At 41.8% G+C, this 17894-nt stretch overlaps 1 protein-coding gene across 14 annotated transcripts in view; it reads left to right on the top strand.

Annotated features, from left to right (window-relative positions):
* Window positions 1-17894, top strand: part of BTRC (beta-transducin repeat containing E3 ubiquitin protein ligase) — a 118679-nt gene that overhangs the window by 27541 nt on the left and 73244 nt on the right. For 9 of the 14 annotated variants that reach the window (XM_074590120.1, XM_074590118.1, XM_074590113.1 and 6 more), the window contains one exon: window positions 651-758. The exons of the other annotated variants lie outside the window; for them this stretch is intronic. In XM_074590120.1, the coding sequence (XP_074446221.1) occupies window positions 651-758 (108 nt within the window). The remainder of the gene's footprint in view (window positions 1-650; window positions 759-17894) is intronic. 14 annotated transcript variants of the gene reach the window in all.

Below are 17894 nucleotides of genomic sequence, written 5' to 3'. Positions count from 1 at the left end.
GTAATGGCTTTAACTATCAAAATGGCTAGTATTTTCCTTCATTGGCTGCTTTGGCTCCTTTTTTTGTATTTGTGTTTGGAGGAACAGAATCAATTTATTATAATAATTGGATTGTATTTAACGAATAACAAGGCAAGCAGAAACATGAAACTCCTTTAAAGTGTCACCAAGTTCCTATTCACCTTGGATTGCAAGTTTTTCCTTTTATCCCCTTTACAGACAAAAAACAAACATACAAAACCTTTTCTTTCCCTGCCACTGTTACACTTGAAGTTCTCATTTCCTTTTCTGCTTCCCTTGCAAAATTGCTTGCTTTGTGTTGTGGTTGGAGTGTGGCTGTGCATGGAGAAGAGGTCTGATTAATTGGAAAGAAACTTTTTGTAACTGGAAAAAGACTCACACATTGGTGTAGAAAATTGTTGAAAAAGTTACTTTCTTGATCCGTAGTGCCTTTTTCTTGCTACTATGACATCTGTAAAGCTTCTCCCAGGGAATAGACACATCAGCAGTTTGTGTTCTCTGAAAGATGTCTCAGTCTTTAAGGAGAGGTGCAGTTGTGTTGATGCCATTTGGCTAAGCCTTGAAAGTTCCTGTAATCTGTGCCATCCTGTCTCATACAGTCCCATCTCATAGTTGTCCTTTCTCTGCAGTGCTCTATGCCCAGATCTCTGTGGCTGGGCTGCTCCAGCCTGGCGGACAGCATGCCCTCGCTGCGATGCCTGTATAACCCAGGGACTGGCGCACTCCCAGCTTTCCAGGTACTTTCTGTCTCTCCCCCCTCCTCCTTTTCTCTCCATCTGTGTACGTGTGCATCTCCTTCTTTACTTCCTTGCTTGCTTTCCCTCCATTTATTCTGCCTCATACTGTATGCCTCTCCTATGTCATTCACATCTCCTCTGGTATTTAAACCCATCCTGTGTAGATTCAGGGCAGCTCAGTACTGGGGGCATTTCCATTACCTCGATGTAGTATAATTATTTTGTCTAAATTGGCTTGGTACCATCATCTTTTCCATTGGCTTTCGATTGTGTTAAAAATATATCACTTAATTATATTTGGCAAGCAGTATCCATCACACAGTCTCCAATCTGGCTATTCATGCAGTAATTCCCCTCCTATCTAAATTTTCTGTATGCCACTTAGAGGACTGAGGGGGTGGGTTCATTGCCATAGTGATAATTGATGCCAGCATTTGTTTACTTCAGGTTTGTTAGCAGTAGTCTGGACATCTTGACTACAGAAAATTATTGTACAAGTAAGCTGTCAATCAAAAGTCAAATAAAGGAAACCTGTTTTTTCTTTGGTCTCTGAATGTCTTAGATTCAAGGCAGCTTTCTGCCAGACAGGTTTGTTCAGAAGCTCTGGGTGACCAGTGAATCTCTACAATGCCTGTGGGTAGAGAGTGAGGCAGCTATTGGCTGAGCATCTAGAAACCTAGACAGGGCTCTCGAGATCATTGCAAGCATTTTACGATGACGTGGCTATAACCAGGAGAGCAGCAGAGGCTGGACTGCAGAGATGTTACGTTCATGTTGGATACTCTGAGATGTTCTCTGTGAACTGCAGTGACTGAGGCACCTCAGGAATATCTCTGTAGATTGCATATTCATTGGAGTTTGTGGTATCAGGAATGGTTACTTCAAGGTTTATGCTGCTGGATTACGCTGCTGTGGACCTAATCTATGGCAGAGAGTTTTATTCACCAGCATCTTGCAAAACCAGACATAATGAATAAGCTAGAATCTTTCTGAAATTTTCAATCATTTTGGTGAAAGCTCATTACCTGCCTCTAAAGCACGCAGCATGCAAAAATTATTTGGAATTTGTCTTCTTGCTCCCAGGGCCAGGAGAGCACTGTGGAAATAATCCTTGCAGGCTCAGGGGAGGCTTAAGCGTCTTGCATCATTTTGCTGCAGCTCTTTTTGCTGACCCAGCAGTAGCACTGATGGACTCTGGAAGGTGTCCTGCCAGGCCTCCTTTGCTGAAGCAAGCTTTTAGCAGAGCTTTCCGTGGGGGAGGGGGAAGACGACTTTTTATTAGTCTAAGAGGACTCTGGAGACAACAGGCAGAATTCAGACTCCTACTTCTAGTCCTGATTTGCATAATTTGACTAAATCGGATGGGCCTCATTTTTGGGCTTTCTGCTGTTGAATAAATCTCAGATCTCTTTAAGCTCAGGTTTTAGAGAACCTTAGCAGTATATGGAAAGCGATTTATAAACTCAAATTGGGCCTCCTTTCTACTTGGATTATTTTTGATTACACTGAATAAGCATATATTACAAAGGGGAAGGGAAATTAGCCTCTTTTAGCTCAAGATGTTCTTGCTAATGATAGATGTGAATAATAACTTCTCTGCTAATGCAGCGTGTTGATATTTGGGGTCAAATGAGTCAGCTGCACAACGATTCACTGCGTACTGCCTTCTTGGGAGAGTAGTAGGACTTTGACATTTGCGTTCCTGCAGATTCTGGGAGATGTTTCCATGTGTATTTAGTGGCTGTGGGAACTGGGGAAGTCTGCCCCACTTGCCATCTGAAATGGTACACTGGTACTCTTCACAGCACTCCGACTCCTGTGTTGAACATGTTTAGTGCCAATTAAGAGAGAAACTAAATTGCCATCAGCAGCTTCTGCAGCAATGAGTCATCCGTATTTCAGTCTGGTTTTTTTTTTTTTTCAATGGGCTTTGATCCCCATTAACTTGCATGGTTTGAAGAAAACTCCCCTCTCTGAGGCATGGCTTCTGCATTTTCCAGTGCAGAAGTCTACATGGGAACGGTTTGTAGCCCGCTTGAAGCTGTGATGTTGCAGTATTTCATTGTTCTTTAATGCTTTTTTTTGGTATCAAATCTTCAGGAAAGCATTAAAGACTTTCTTGTAGCCCAGCAAATTTTCTCATATTAAGTTATTTTCTTTTTTCCGTAGCAAGCTTGAAGTAACTGGAGAAGCATATCAATGTTCTTTGCTTGTGGCAAAAGAGAAGATGCCATCTGGAAGGCTACTTAGTCACTGCTGAATTTGTCTAGTTATTTACATGCTTACCTTCAGATGCTCAGACAGAAATGTGGAAAGAGGCTCTTTTTGAACAGCTCCGTTAAAGCCCTGCTGACTTCTCATGGGAAACATTGGCAGATAGTCGATTTTGAGAGGATTCTGGTAATATGTCAGATAATAAAAACACACAAAGAAGAAAAATGAAGTTATCGGAGACACTTGTGTGAAAACAGGATCTTCTGGTTCCTCAGCTCTGTTTGGCATTCCTCCCACAGTGGGAAAGGTTTTAAGGCTAAACCCGGGAATGGGAGAATAAGGAGCTAGAAACAGTTCTTCTTAACATCTTTTATCTCAAAGGGCTTTGCAGCTGACAGTCTGTTGTGTAACTGAATTTTATAGAGATCATGGTGGAAGATGGCAGCAAACTGGAACATGAACTCCTATAAGGCACTGTGGGAGGGAGTCAAAAATGATATTTTAACAAGAGAAAAAGGCCAGCCCTTCCATTTTCAGTAAAATTTGTCATCCAAGACGCTGTACTGTTATTCTGCAAAGCAACTGAAAACTACGTTGCATGTAAATTCTCTTAATAATAATAAAAAAACAAAGTTATGCAGAGCATATTCTTTTTCCTAGAAATCCATGCTTTGGAAGTTTCCAGATGTGCCAACAGGTGTCTCTTTTCATGACATTTTTCATTTGAAGATAATTACTTTCCCTCTTAAAATATTTTCCATGCGTCTCACAAGGCTCAGTTTATGTCGCTTTTAATAGTCGCAGTTCTCTGAAAATTCTGATTTACAATTACAGCCGCCAAATATGCCAAGGAAACGATTGTATTAATCCTTCCGGGTTTGCAGAATAGGATAGTATTTCCTTGAATTTGTTTCTGTAAGCTACTGTATAAATGAGGAGACTTAGGGAGCAGTTTAAAAGTCCTGCCAAAGGTTGTGTATCAGGGCGATCACAGAGCTCAGCTCTTCCTTTTTACCTAATCGACACCCCTCACAAATACCAGCTCCAGTTTAGAATGTAAACGTTTTCTGACAAGAGTCATGCTTTTACTTCATTGTCTGTGGGCACCAGTGAAAAAGCGAAGAGTTGTCTTCTCAGCTTTAGTTTGCCAGATCTGAAACTATTTCTGTAACAGGCTCTAGTAGTCAAAGAGGATGATTAACTTTTGTGGCAGGGGTCGCAGCATCTTGAAGCGTTTCTCTGGAATCCCAGAAATTCACATTTTGCTTTACCTGAAGTGGAGGTCTTGAACATAAAGAACCGCACATCAGGGCTTGTCAGATGAAGGGAACTACCTTCTGCTTGGTTTTGCCAGAAGCGAGGTGTGTTTTCCTTGGTCTTGGCAGAAAGCTCTGTCCTGGTTGAGGAGAGCACGGCCAAACTGTGCAATGCAAATGGGAGCAAACGGGAGCGCGCTGGCAGAGATGCACCATGAATGTGATGTACAACCGCCCCTTTCTGCGGGCTGAGATCGCTCTGGAGAAAGGTGAGAGTGTGAAAGAAGTAAATGGTCTGCAGTGATGGAAGTCTGTTACGCCCACACAGAAGACACAAACTCATTTCTCAATTGATTCTTACATCTGTTTTTTTTTAATGTTTATATTTTCTTGTTAGGAAGTGGAATATTTGTTAAAGAAGCCTTATCAGTAAATTGTTAGAAACAGTTGTCTCTTTAAATTTCCTTCAGCCTATTCATGCATTTCTGTCTTAAAAGTTGACATTTTATTGCTGAGAAATATGGTGCAAATGTGAGTAGTAGTACATTATTTATGGTTGTACAGGAGGCTAAAGCTGAAGTCGGAGTGGGCAAGCTGTGCGTGCTCAGCAACGCATTTGTGAGAAAAGCATTTGAAGGAAATTGTTTTGCTTTGGAGTGAACGTTTGCTGCTGTGCGTGGTTCTGGCTCTAACTGGGGGAGAGATGGGGTGGCCAGTCAATAGAGTCCATCAGCTTGGAGACGTGGCTGCCCTGGACCGAGCCTGCTTTGTATTCCCCCCTTGCCCTCTCCCAGCGGCCCCGTGAAATCTGCCGGCGGGCTGTTTGCGGTGAGCCTGGAGAACGGAACCATCGTTTTGGTGACTAATAGCCAGAGCATGTGGCTCCAGCACCCCCCCCGGCTGGCGGCAGGCTCTCCCCTGGTTATGAATGTAGTTAGGTGGCCCCCAACTGTTTACAAGACAGCAGAGGTGAGATCTTTGATTGACAAGTCAGAAATGCATTAGATCATTCCCTCTGCCAGTCTCTGGTTCACGCTGTTAAAAATGTCAGCCTCTCCAAGTTTGAATGGCAGCCCGAGGGCCTCAGAAGCTTTTTGTTTTCTGAGATGGAAACACAAATTGGATGTGTGCCTGGGCGCTTCATCCTGGGCTGTAATTTCATCTTTTAGCTAAGAACCACAAGGTACATGAGCAAAGCACCCTGTAAACAATAATACTGGGGAAAAAAATAAACAAGGTCGTGTTTCTGGTACGTTGATCCACCGGTGTCCTGACCTCTATCACGTTGAACATCTCCACTCTGATTGCTGTTCCCTTTGGCATTACAATGAGAGGAGAGAGACTGACGCGGGGAGGCAAAGATTTAAAGTTGCAGTGTTGTTGCACATTCCTTGTATTGGCTATGAAATATTGAACTGCCACAATGTGACACCTGGTTTTTTAAGCAAAGTTTCTTGTTGGAGGTGGTCGGCAGCAGTTTCTCCTGTTCCTCCTCGTCTTACCACCCGGCAGGAGCAATTATAAAGACGTGAGAGGGGATATGAGAAGGAGCAGAAAGGAAGCCAAATTAATTGAATGATTTTTTGCCCTTGACTCCAGCCCCCATCTGCGGTTCGGACTTTTGGGAGCTCCACTGTAGGAGGACCAAGAGGGTTATCCTAACTGGGGTTTTTTCATAAATAAAGTCAAAGCCCGGTGACTGCAGAACAGCTTTGTTAAACATATTTAGGGTTTATCCCCTTTTAAATCTAATGGCCTTGTCTGGCTGGTGGCGTAACCTATGCTGGGAAGGCCACCAAACTGTGACGCCCCTGGGTTGTGCTGCAAGATCTCAGCTCTCAGACAGCAGCAACGACAAGAGACGCTTCTCTCCTTTCAGATGGCAAAGAAATCCCGCTCCGCGGGTCAGTGGAGACGGTTTGGGGTTTTTTGGCAGTACATTGCAACTTAGTAATTAGAAATCGGCATTTATTCTCCACGTGTATTGATTGTCAAAAGTTGCACATGCTTTTAGTAGTTTGTCAGTCTGAGCATCAAGAAGTGTGACAGTACCTGTCACTGAGAAATAGCACCCCAGTATGCCCAGCATGACAATTAATTTAAACTGCGTTGTAGCTAAAAAGCCTCCCCTCCTTCACCTTCTGTGTTAATGATCTCGTTACTATGAAATGTGCTCTTCCCGGGATGGAGAGGGCAGGGTCTTTAGCACACCGGCATTAGTTTGGCTGAGGAGTTTAAAAAATGAAACAAAACCTCATCCGAGTTGTTCTTTTCTCCCCTGTTAGAAGTCAGAAAGGTGTATAAAGCCGTGGTGACAAATGGCATATGCCAGCGCCACACTGACGGCGTACAGGTATTTTTAAAGCTAGCTGCGGTTCCTCAGGATTGCGAACATCTGCTTGGAGGTATTGTAGAGCTCCACAATGCACTAATTGAATTACTCTTTTCTGGAGTTGCCGGCTGCACTAATTGAATTAGAATCAGGCGGTGGGTGTGCGCGCAGGCGGCAGCGCGCATGTGTGCGGGGGGCGGCGGGGGGGGCCCGGCCATCCCGCGGGCTGTGCTGCGCTCTCACGGCCCCCGCCGGTACTGCAGGGGCGGGGGGGGGCTCCGGGGGGTCCGGGCCTTGCCACAGCTGTAACAAACCGGCTTTTTCATGTCACTTAATGTGTTGGGGGGGGGGGGTTGTTAATAATTTTATTTTTTTAATTTTTTTTTTACATAATATTTTAGTGACTATTCCATGCTCTCCCAAGGTCTGATCTTAATCTTTCTCGCTTTATATGTGGAAAGGAGGCAGTGAGTGTTACCCTGCTGCAGTCCCCTCGCAGCGATTGGAAACGTTTCCGAGCGTTTCGCACCAGCGTGTTCCCCTGCAAAACGGCTGGGCTCCGTTATCCTTCAGAATTTGCCGGGTCCGCTGGCAGCGCTTTGGAGGGAGCCAGTTGCACAAGATCAACTTTACCTATTCCTTTGGAACTGGCAAAGAGCTAATAGCCCACGGACTAATAATTTTAATTTAAAAATGTAAAATATGGTTTTTTACCATAAATTTGGAGAAGTTGTGAAGTACTTCATCATCTGGCAATTAAGCCAGTGTTAGTCAGAAATCAGTGGCTCTTGGGAAATAGAACATGCAGAAGTAGTTCTGAATAACTTTAAAGGCACGCATGTATAGGGAGAACAAAATGAAATAGTTCTTCTTTGAAATCAAGTATTTATGTGGCCATGTGCAAATTTCAGGGGGACAAACCCAAACACTTAGTGTAGAAATGGAGTTGCTAAATCTTAAAATTCATGGCTTGAAGAGATACTTTGCTACACTGTGTCGGGTGAGGTTCTTTTTATTTCTTCTGCTTTCTGTTGGCTACTACTTATATGGTGCATAAAAATGGTCACATATTCTCTTTCCTGTATTCTTTCATCTATAGATGACAAGATGACTCAGTTTTCCATAAAATTTCAGCCATTTCCACTCAGCTTTGGTAGATCATTCTGATAAATTATATTGAAGATAAGATGGTATTTATTTTGCTTCAATGATTGTTCCTTAGATTTTGTTACTCTTCAAATAGATGAAAATAATTTACTAGAATGCCTTGCAAACTAAGTAAAATTAAACTATGCTTGTCAAAATACATAAACAATACACTGTGATGTGCATGATTCTTTTTTATTATGTTTGTATACTTGCCCTGTGTCTGGTGATGTTAAACAGGGCTTCTAATTACCGCCGAGAATTACCGAAGTGCTGCTATACACGGAACTTGGGAATTTTCAGTTTCACTGAAATTTGTTTAACAAACTGCTGCCCCCCAAAATGGAAAGCAGATATTTTTTTTTTAATGTATGAAATAGTTTTGTGTTGCTTTTGGAGGAGAATTCCCAAACAAATTTATCCATTAAATTTGTTTATATTTGTAGTTGTTTCTCTTAAGCATTTTTATTTTTAATATATATGTACACACACCTATATCTGTATAAAAAAACCAAAATCAGGTTGTCTGCCTCCTTGGCTCCCTTTCCAAGTAGTCAGCTAGACTGCTTCTAGTACCCATTGCTAATGAAATATCCAAGTAACTCATTGTTCATGCCCAAATGTTTATTTGGGGTTCATTTTTAGTTCTTAAATGATTGCCGTTATGATTTTGTACCATTATGGAATTTTCTAAATTTTGTCTGTATATAGCAAGATCAACCATCCACCTTTTGCCAACTTTCTGCAAAAATCCGTATGATTTATTCTCTTAGAATACGACCATATATCCAGCAAACAAAGGAAGCGACTCTTCATTCAGCCAGTAAAGCTGCATACGTTTTCACTCTTTCAGGAATATGCCTTGTTCTTCTATCGCATCTTCAGAGTAATAAACTGTGCAGCAACCATTTGATGTAGGTAATAACATTTGACCTTGCAACGGAGTACTCTCCCTTGTTGAAATGAAGACAACTAACACATTGATGTTTTGGGTTGTTCTTCATTTAAAATATATATATATATATCTTTTATATATATATATATATAAAAGAAATATGTAGCATAAGACCTCTACATACAGTGCCTTCTTTTGCTAAAAGTCAGAAATGAAGATGGTCATTTTGGGGGGGATTGGGGTCGGCACCTTTAAAATTGTCTGGGATTGGTGCTGCCTTAAGAAGCTGTAAGTGGGAAAGAATCTGTTCCATCCAGTGTATAAAGTGCTTTTAAAAACAATCTATTTCTAGAACCTAAATTGTCCTGGGACCAGCTCTTGATATAAAAATTCATAGAAACCTGTTTTTCCAAGTGTGGTAACTTCTTGCCATAGTGCTGTAGTGTTAGAATTCACATTGGCCAGGTTGTTCTGTAAATTAAACAGTGACAGCTTCCCTCGGGGGAACAGCCAATGTATTTATGATGATGTGCTGATTACACAAAATACACTGCAAGCAGAAAACAGCTGCAGAGAACAAACCTCTTAAAAGAATACAATTACAAATAGCACCCTCAGTATTTCTAGTGGTGAGAGTAAAATACAGCATGCTAATGCAGGTTTCTAGTTTGATTCCAAAGAAGGAAAGAGATCTAGGAGGAAGAGGCTGAAGTATGGTTGGATGCACATGCAGTGCCAATATGGAGTGGCATATATATAATCCCTTCCTGAAGGTGAAGGGCAAGAACATACCTCAGGCCTGCTTTTTAGCTCTCCTTGTTTCTTAACATTTCTGTGACTGTAAGTCCAGCGGCACTGGCCAGTGGGGCACTGGGGGGGCTCCGGCTCATCGTCGTGTTGAGCACTGTGGTTCGTACCCTCTGTCCTGGTTAAAAATTGAGATGCGATGAGATGACTGATAAATAGTTTGTGCTACTGGTCTACTCCTGCAGATTGTAGGAGATGTTACGGGGTGGGGGGAAGAACCTGGTTTAAGGCTGATCTTTCTTCTGCTGCTAATTATTTGCTTTGAGGGAACTTTTATAAATAAATTTCAATCGTTCTTTTTTCCTAGACCGCAGTGTTTCATTTTTTTTTAAAAGGTCTGTCGTTTGTATGTGTAAGGCAAGGTATTGTACAGGCCAGTTTAGGATCCAGTTTAGAATATGACAGTAAAACTTGAAACAAAACATTACTGGGAAGATAGTGGAGGTGGGACTGTGCTCACAAACTCCGGACACAAACAGACCTTGGAAGAGACAGAGGTCCTTTGGACCTTTCTTCACCTGTAAACAAAAACTGAGAAGTAACTGGAATTGCTTTGTGTACTGTGGCTGTATGCAAGAGAGAAGTTGGAGTAAGGATTGCTGCAGTGGGATTTTGTGTGAGGGCTTGTGAAAATCAGGAGAATGTGGCTGTGGCAGCTCCTGCAGCTGCCGATGTCTCGCTTTATAGGGCTGCAAAACAAAAAACATCTCCAAAACTCCAAAACACAACCTTTTTTATGTCCGAGATGAGCTGTCACACTTTAATCGTTAAAATACAATGTTCTACTTATGGCTATGTCATGTGGGAGAGTCCAAGTACTGAGAATACTCTTTTCGTCCACTTTTTGAGAGTCATTGATAAATAAGTATAATGCCTTTTTAAAAAGTCTGGGATTTCTTGTGTTTGGTGTCTTTGTTGTGTTCCAAGACCAGTATTGATAAATCATGTTTTAAATACCGGGCAAGAAATCATCTGCTTAAAACGAAGAAATGTTGCCCTTTCAACGTATAGATCTGATTTTAAAGCAGATGAGGTAACAACATTGGCACTCTAATTTGGAAGGACTTTAATTCACTTGCTTAAAAGGAAGAATTGGGGTTTCCATCTATGGATTGCTGGCATGTACTAATAGACTGTTATTCATCTGTCTGTATTTTCTTTAAATCGTTTTTGAGCCTCCCTGTGTTGTCCTGCTCTGCTGACATGTATCCCATGTGGCAAGAGGGAGTTTTGTATAATCACCCTGCTTTAATCAATAGAATAATTGATAAACCAGATAAGATTTAAACTGATTACCTCCCCGAGCAGAACTCCCTGAGGGCCTTGGACTCTCTTAATTTTGACATGTATGTTGTGTACCCCATGGATGAAGTGCAGTTTGAATTATCTGTTTTTATTTGCTTAATGACGGGGAGGGTGTTAAAGTCAAATGTTTAATTAACCCAGCAATGGGCTGCGCTGTCACTTACACACACATCCAGCTGATTGAGATATCTCACCGAGAATACTGAATAGGAATGATAATGTGGCACTGAGACGGAAGATTGCTTTTTCAATCCATTTGCTGGGTCACTGCTTTGAATGTCTTATTGGATGAAAGGCATTCAGCCTGGAAAAAAAAAAATCAGCATTTAAGTACATTTTGTTTTCCTGGCCCCTCTCCACCAAGAAGTTAACTAAAACAGATATGTTGTAGGTTTAATAAGCCATTCATGTTGTAGCAAAAAGCAGCGAATAGTGCATCTCAATAGGCAGCGATCTAGAGCTGTATAATTTCCTGTAGGAACAAAATGTTTGCTAGCCCCAAGGTATCTGAAAGCGAGATACTATATACACCTTTATTTTTCCTTCTTTGATTGCTTGACTACCCACCCCGTTTGATGGTCTCCAGAGCAGGTCCAACTCTTCTTCCTTACCCAACAGAATGAGATTTGCAATAATACTGCTCTGGTTCAAGTAAATGTTGTTTCGGAGCTGGAATTATTTTGTAATAGCAGAACCTAAAAGTGAGCTTTTAAATTGAAATGTTATAGGAGGGGCTGTTGTGTTACCACATTCAAATTTGGTATAGCCAAATCAGGAGAACTCAGGGGTTTTGTTTCTTGGGCGGTAGCTGTTAAAAGGCCACGATGCTTGCTAGCCAAATGTTATAAGGTGCGGTGCCTGATCTGTAATTTTCCATTCTTTTATTAGAAGAATGTAGTATTTTTTTTTTGCTTGATGTGATGGAAGGTTGGGACATGTTTAGACTCGCACTGTTTTGTTTTTATATCAGCAATGAGATTTTTCAACAGCACCGTGTGGAAGTAAACACACCACATATTGGAAATTAACTAAATTTGCCGCATAGTCCAGTGGTGGATGATGGTTCCTATCATGAACGTAGCTTTGGAAGGTGGAAAAAGCTCCAAGGCCTGCCTGTATGGGCAAATTACTGCTGTGAGGCATGTTGTGGAGGTAGAGCTATGTCACCTGAACTGCTCCTTGGTGACTCTGTAGGTACTTTGAACCTGTACTTTCTAGATTGAAAACCAAGTCACTTTGGCTGCGGGGTCACCTGGTTCACGTTGTCTAAGGTGTAAAGAAAGATATGGGTGCAGACAGTATGCTGTGAGTTCACGTCAGTCTAACGCTGCAGTGAGATCACCGGGTAGCCATTTCTTTTAAGTGAGCGAGCTGCTTTCATCCACTATTTTGGGGAGGAACTGTGCCCTAAGCAGTTAACGCAGTGTGTGACACAGAATTTGGGATTTGTTGCCCTATGCTGTCATTTTGACTTTGGGCAGACAACTTAACTTCTGCTTCATACCTTTGTTTCGTATCTCCTGTTCCCCTTCCCTGCAATGAAAAATAGAAGGAAAAAACAATAAGAAAAGCATAAAACAGCACAGTGAGATGAGGACAGTGTGGTTGAATTAGATGTTTGGGAGTGAGAAAGCCCTAAGGAAGGAGTGTGATGAGAAGTGGAGGTCTTTTTGTCTGCTCGACAGGAAAGCTCAGAATGAGAAGTTTTTGGGAAAAAAAAAATAATCAAAATAATAAGCGTAGGCGATGACCAGGGATGGGAGGGGAAGGGGTTTTATAGTGAGACCAGTGAAACAGCATTGGTCCTTTGAGGGAAGTAGTTATAAAAAGGTAGAAAATAATGCTTCAAGAAACACTTGAAATCTAGAGCAAAACTAGCCAATTTTACAACCCATTTTGCAGAGCACTTGCAGCTCCTATGCAGATGAAACCGTAATAAATATTGTACAAAGAAAGTTAATCTGTATCTAGAGAATTTTAATAAATAAAAAGTTTTTAAAAACTCTCCCTGGATCTGTTGGCTCTTGCTAAGTCTTGTTAGTACTAGAAATATGTTTTTGACATCTTTTTTGGATGTTGGCTTATGTTCAGAGCCTGTAAAAGCCGACTTTGTGCTTTTCCCCCATCCCTGCCCCTTACCACATAGCCGGGGAAAATGAAGAAAACACCATGTTCCAGCATACAAAAGCACTGATAAAAGCTCTGAAGTGGGGGAGGGAAGAATCCTGCAACCCGAGAGTGAGAGTGTATAATTTCAAAGTTTAGTACTTTAAAACCCTGGGATGACTGAAAATGAATTTGTTGGTGAAAGGAATGTAGCAAAATGAAAGCAACAAAGTAGTGAGAGCCAAGCCTTGATTGTTTCAGGTCTTCTCTAAAGGGCTTCTGTTGCACGTGGAATCCTTCTTCCTGAAGTATGTGGGGCACAATTTGGCAGTACGGCAGAGAAATTGAACCTCAGCTGAAACTCTGTAAAGAAGAATTTGAGCATGAATTTAAAAGATTGGAGAAATCTTTAAGGTTGTCCTGAAGAATAGAAAGGAAAGAATACTATTCTGTTCGGTGTAGGGAGCAGATATGCAGGATAAGCCGCTTGTAAGAGACAAACCAAAGCACGGTGATAACAAGAGTCAGAACAAGTCCTGACACTAGTATTATGTAAGTGGCCTGGTTGGATGTTTGGAAGTGTACCCATATTGTGTGTATCATAAGGTTAATTGGATGTTTTTATCCATGCTTTTTGGGAATATGTGCTTTCTGTTCCTTAAAAAGATGTAGGTAGCTTTGAACTACTATAAAATCTTGGAGTACAAGATGTACGCTATAAAATCACGCATAGAAAGTGCTAGCTACAACAGCATATGTATACCTGGGAAGGTGCTGATCGATTTGTGCTATTTAGGAAAAGAAATTCTGAAACAGACCTGGCTGTGAAAAAATGCAAATAATAAAATCCAACTAGAGGTCCTTGAGGCTTCTTAAGCTCTAACCTTGTTATGAGGAATGGGGAAGTCGAACTGCCTAATGCAGATGTCTGTGAGTTACAAAAATAACCAGATGTCCTGATTAGCAGAAGCAAATGTTCTTCCCTTAATCCACGTGAAATTATATTCAAAGGCTCTCCGGATGTAATGCTTGTATAAATAAGGCACCAACAAACATTGGAATAGAAAGGGCCATTGGCCAACTAGCTTGCAAGGCTTGAAAGCTTGAATATTAAAAACAAATTTACCACTGCTGACTCTCTTAAATTCACAGAACAGAAATGTTAAGCAGGGCTGCTTCCCGGGGAACGTGGAAAGACTGTTCTCATTAGCCATATTTTTTTTTTCTCTCTCTCTCTCTCTCTTCCTCTGTCTCTCTCACTCTCATTTGAGAAATGTGTAGGAAGTGAAGCTAGCTTTTTAAAATTTCCCTAAATGGCTTGTTCTCAGCACCTGGGTTTCTGTTTATTTTTTAACTACAACTAGATTCATGCTCTTCAAAATGTGTCTGTTCATCACATCTTTGGTATTTGTGCTGGCTTTTGGTATTTTAACATTAAACTGAATTTACTGTTCTTCTAGTAATGCTAAGACTCCCCACAGCCTTAACTTATCCTTTATAACCAACCAATAGTTAACAAGTTAAATAACTTGATAAGAAACTCTTCCTTATGTCATGAAGTTCCATTATTAAGTCTCATTGCTTTGAAAATGTGTGTTTTTCTAATTATTGATTTGAATGAAAAATGAGATAAAATGCGAAGGATCCATTCTAGAGATGTAAAAAACCAGAACCTTGTCCTGGTTTTCAACTGCAAAAAAGGTTGTTGCAACTTTTGTTATCGGCGGTGGCGTTAACCTAGATGCAGACCAAACTGGGACTTCTGTGAACATGCATGTGAATTGTCTGGTTGGAGGGGCACTGTTGGACTTTTCACTGCTGTCAGAGCTTCAGTTTTAGGAATCTAGCTTACAGTAGGTACCCGAGCTGCTTGGGCACGAATCTGAACTTTATTTCTTTAGACACCAGACAAACGGTTGGGGTGAGGATGGAGAAGTCCCTATCACGGGGAGTTCATAAACATATTGGAGGAAAAAACCCCAGGATTCTGTGCAGCTAACAGGATAATAGACATATAATCAGGATACACATGTGCATACCAGTCTGCAAAGCAGACAGAGAACTGGAAGGCAAGTTTAACTTATTCCCTTTTCTTTTCCAGTATCAGTTGCTGCAGGGCAGGTTGCAGTTTCTCTGCCCTCTCCTTCCGTCACTCTCACGCTTCGCCATAAACCCCTTGCAAAAGTACCGTTTAACTTTAAACTTGTAAGAGCTGGGAAACTTGTCTGTGCCTTCATTCCGGGCTGAAGTCACCCCCTTGTGCCTACACATTGCAATTTATGGTGTTCTCTAAAAGGATCTAATCTCGGTGAATGTTCAGAGCAGCAAATGCCAAAGAGGAATGGGGTCTGATGCTTATCTCTGCATTTTCATTGCTGTGGATCTCCCTGTGTGTTACAGCTGTCATTTTTGTTTTATCTACTGAACAGGCAGAGAATTGCCCTCAAACTTGCAGCTTTCATACTTGTTTTTCTCAAAGAACATTACTGATGTTAAGGACTGCTTTTATATATTGTAGTGACTAGCCAAATAAGCATGAATTTGGACATTTCGAGCTTTGCAATAGGAGAAAAAAGGAGATGCTATCCTTAAATGTTTTTAGTGGATGTTAGACTCATATTTTTTTTAACGGTAATACTGCTTTCAGGCTGACATTGGCTATGCCAGGATTCATCCTAGCACTGTTTGAAATGGCTGAGATATTTATAAACTGACAGACAGCATTTATAAAATCAGGATGCTGACAGTCCCTTAACGATAACAATGGGCTTGGACTCATCTATCACTTACAAAGGTTATTGGAAAGGGAACGTAAGGCTTATGTGTGCCTCCAGTCTTAGACTGGCACTTATTTCCACACATCTCTCTCTCTCTCGTTCTGTCCTCCCTCCATCCCCCTCCCCCTTTCAGTCCACTCTGGCTGACATGGGCATCAGGTAATTGCAGCTAATTTCTACATATCTTTACCCAATGATTCCTTGTCCTGTTTTCTGCAAGAAATCGATGCAAACTAGAAGGCAACTAACTTCGTAGCATCTTGGGGCAGCACCCCTCTCCCTCCCAGATCTCCCCCCGCTCCTAAACAAGAGAAACATCAGGATTGCTGGCAGGCTGCTGGCCTGAATTGGGAAAGAAGAACAGTGTGCTTTGACTGACAGACTTAACCTGGGGCTGGGCGGGGGTTAGACAGACCTTCTGCTGCCTTTTCCTTTCCCATAGCGCCAGTCTGCAGGCAGAATGCTGATGTACCTACTTTATTCAGTGGCTCCCTGTTGGCTGAGACAGTACCCCTCTGTCCTTGGTGAGGAGGACCAAGTGCAGTGTGGGGACACTTCAAGAGGTTGTCAGTTATTTTCAAGCTCTGATAAAATGCCGTGTTCACCCGATGCACCCAGGAGCTTGAGGGTCAGGTCGTATCAACAGTTTGCACTGGAAAAGGGGAAATGTGGTGCTTCACTGGTGTGTGCTATAGCATCTATTTTAATGTGGCAACAGAAATACCAAGACAGCTATGTCTGGCTTCCAGTTTGCCCTTGAAACATTTACTCTACTGTAACTGTTTGGACACTGTGTTCCCACTGTATTATTTGCTTAGAGACCTGAAATACCCAAGTAGATTTCCTACATGCGGTTGGATCTGCTGATACCACTAAAAACACACCCTGCCCCGGCTTCTGTTCGAGCTGATGTGTACGCACGCAATGGCTAGAGCGAGACTTGATTGGCTTGAGGGGGTCTATTTATCAGGGAACTCGATTAAAATACAGACTGCACATGACATCAAATTTGTAATCATTTTTCCACAGCAAGCAAGCATTTTCTGTATTGGATGCAGGTGTTTAAAGCAATAGTGTGTTTTAAGGGCCAGAGCAGCACAAATTCTGGCCTTTGGGATAATGACAAGTGTTTTGCCTGCATAAACAATATTTTTTTATTCCGCCCCCCCCCCCCCCCCCCCGCCCCCAAGGTCCGCATACACCTAGTTTCCCTCAAGCTCATCATCTCTGTCAGGTTAATCAATAGGCACCGTATGGCAGAGGGTCAGTAATCAGTGTCATCGTGCCTTTAAATCGTGTTGAAAATTTGCTTAAAGCCTGGGCCAATTAACATCGAGATGATGAATGGATGGGTAGATGGGAAGAGCCTGGCGCTCAGGGGCTTTGTGAGAAGGAGATGCTCAGCTGTTGAGCAGCAGACACCAGCGAATAAAATCAGCCATTCATGTGAGCTCAGTCCACCCACTCTTAATGATAATGTCAATCTAGCAAAATATATACACATTGGAGTTGTCATGAGTTCATAAATCAAAGGAGTTTGTCAAAGGCATTCAGATTAACGAGGCAGCAGCAATAACAAGTCAAATTTGCATAGAGAATTGCCCGAATCTCAGTAAATTATGATCCTGTTTTTCATTTGATTATTTGCTAATGTCTCAAGAGGGAGAATGATTATATTAGCATGCAAAATCTACTCCAGAAGTAGAAATCCGAGGTATAGCAGACCAGCACACGATGACAATTAATCAGTTTCTGCATACTAGCATAAATGCGCAAGGCCCAGAAATGAACTCCTTTTTTTATTATTATTTCTCCTTGCTACTGATCCAAATGGTTCAGCTTGACAGAGACTTTATATTGCTTTAACAGTGTTCTGAATTGTGCCTGCAGGCAAGACATAGTTATGCAGCTATAACCAACCTATCCATCTGCCAACCAGATTGGAATTCTCCTATCCAAGGCTTCCATTAACCCCCACTGACAGCTCCAAACAGGATTAAGAATTTGAAAGCATAAAAAATAGTTGTGCTCTTCGCATAGACACACACTCATCCCCCACCTCCCCACACTCGGAAAAAGGCTGCGTCTGTGCTGTTTTATAATTAGTGCAGGGCCGAACAGCACCAAAGAAAGCCTCCCCCACTTGGCAGGGGTTTGATTTCCACCACGACGAGTAAGGCGGTACTAAAGGTAGCTCTGCCCAATTGGTAGTCCCTGGGAGTGCATTTCTCTGTGTATTATATCTCGTTCCCAGCAGTGTTTTGCTGGGCTGTGTACACAAAATACTGCGTGTCGTCT

Source organism: Larus michahellis, chromosome 6 (genome assembly GCF_964199755.1).
Source record: "Larus michahellis chromosome 6, bLarMic1.1, whole genome shotgun sequence".
In the NCBI taxonomy this organism is placed as follows: Eukaryota; Metazoa; Chordata; class Aves; order Charadriiformes; family Laridae; genus Larus; species Larus michahellis.
Note: the sequence above shows the minus strand (reverse complement) of the source record. Positions and strands in the feature narration are given on the sequence as shown.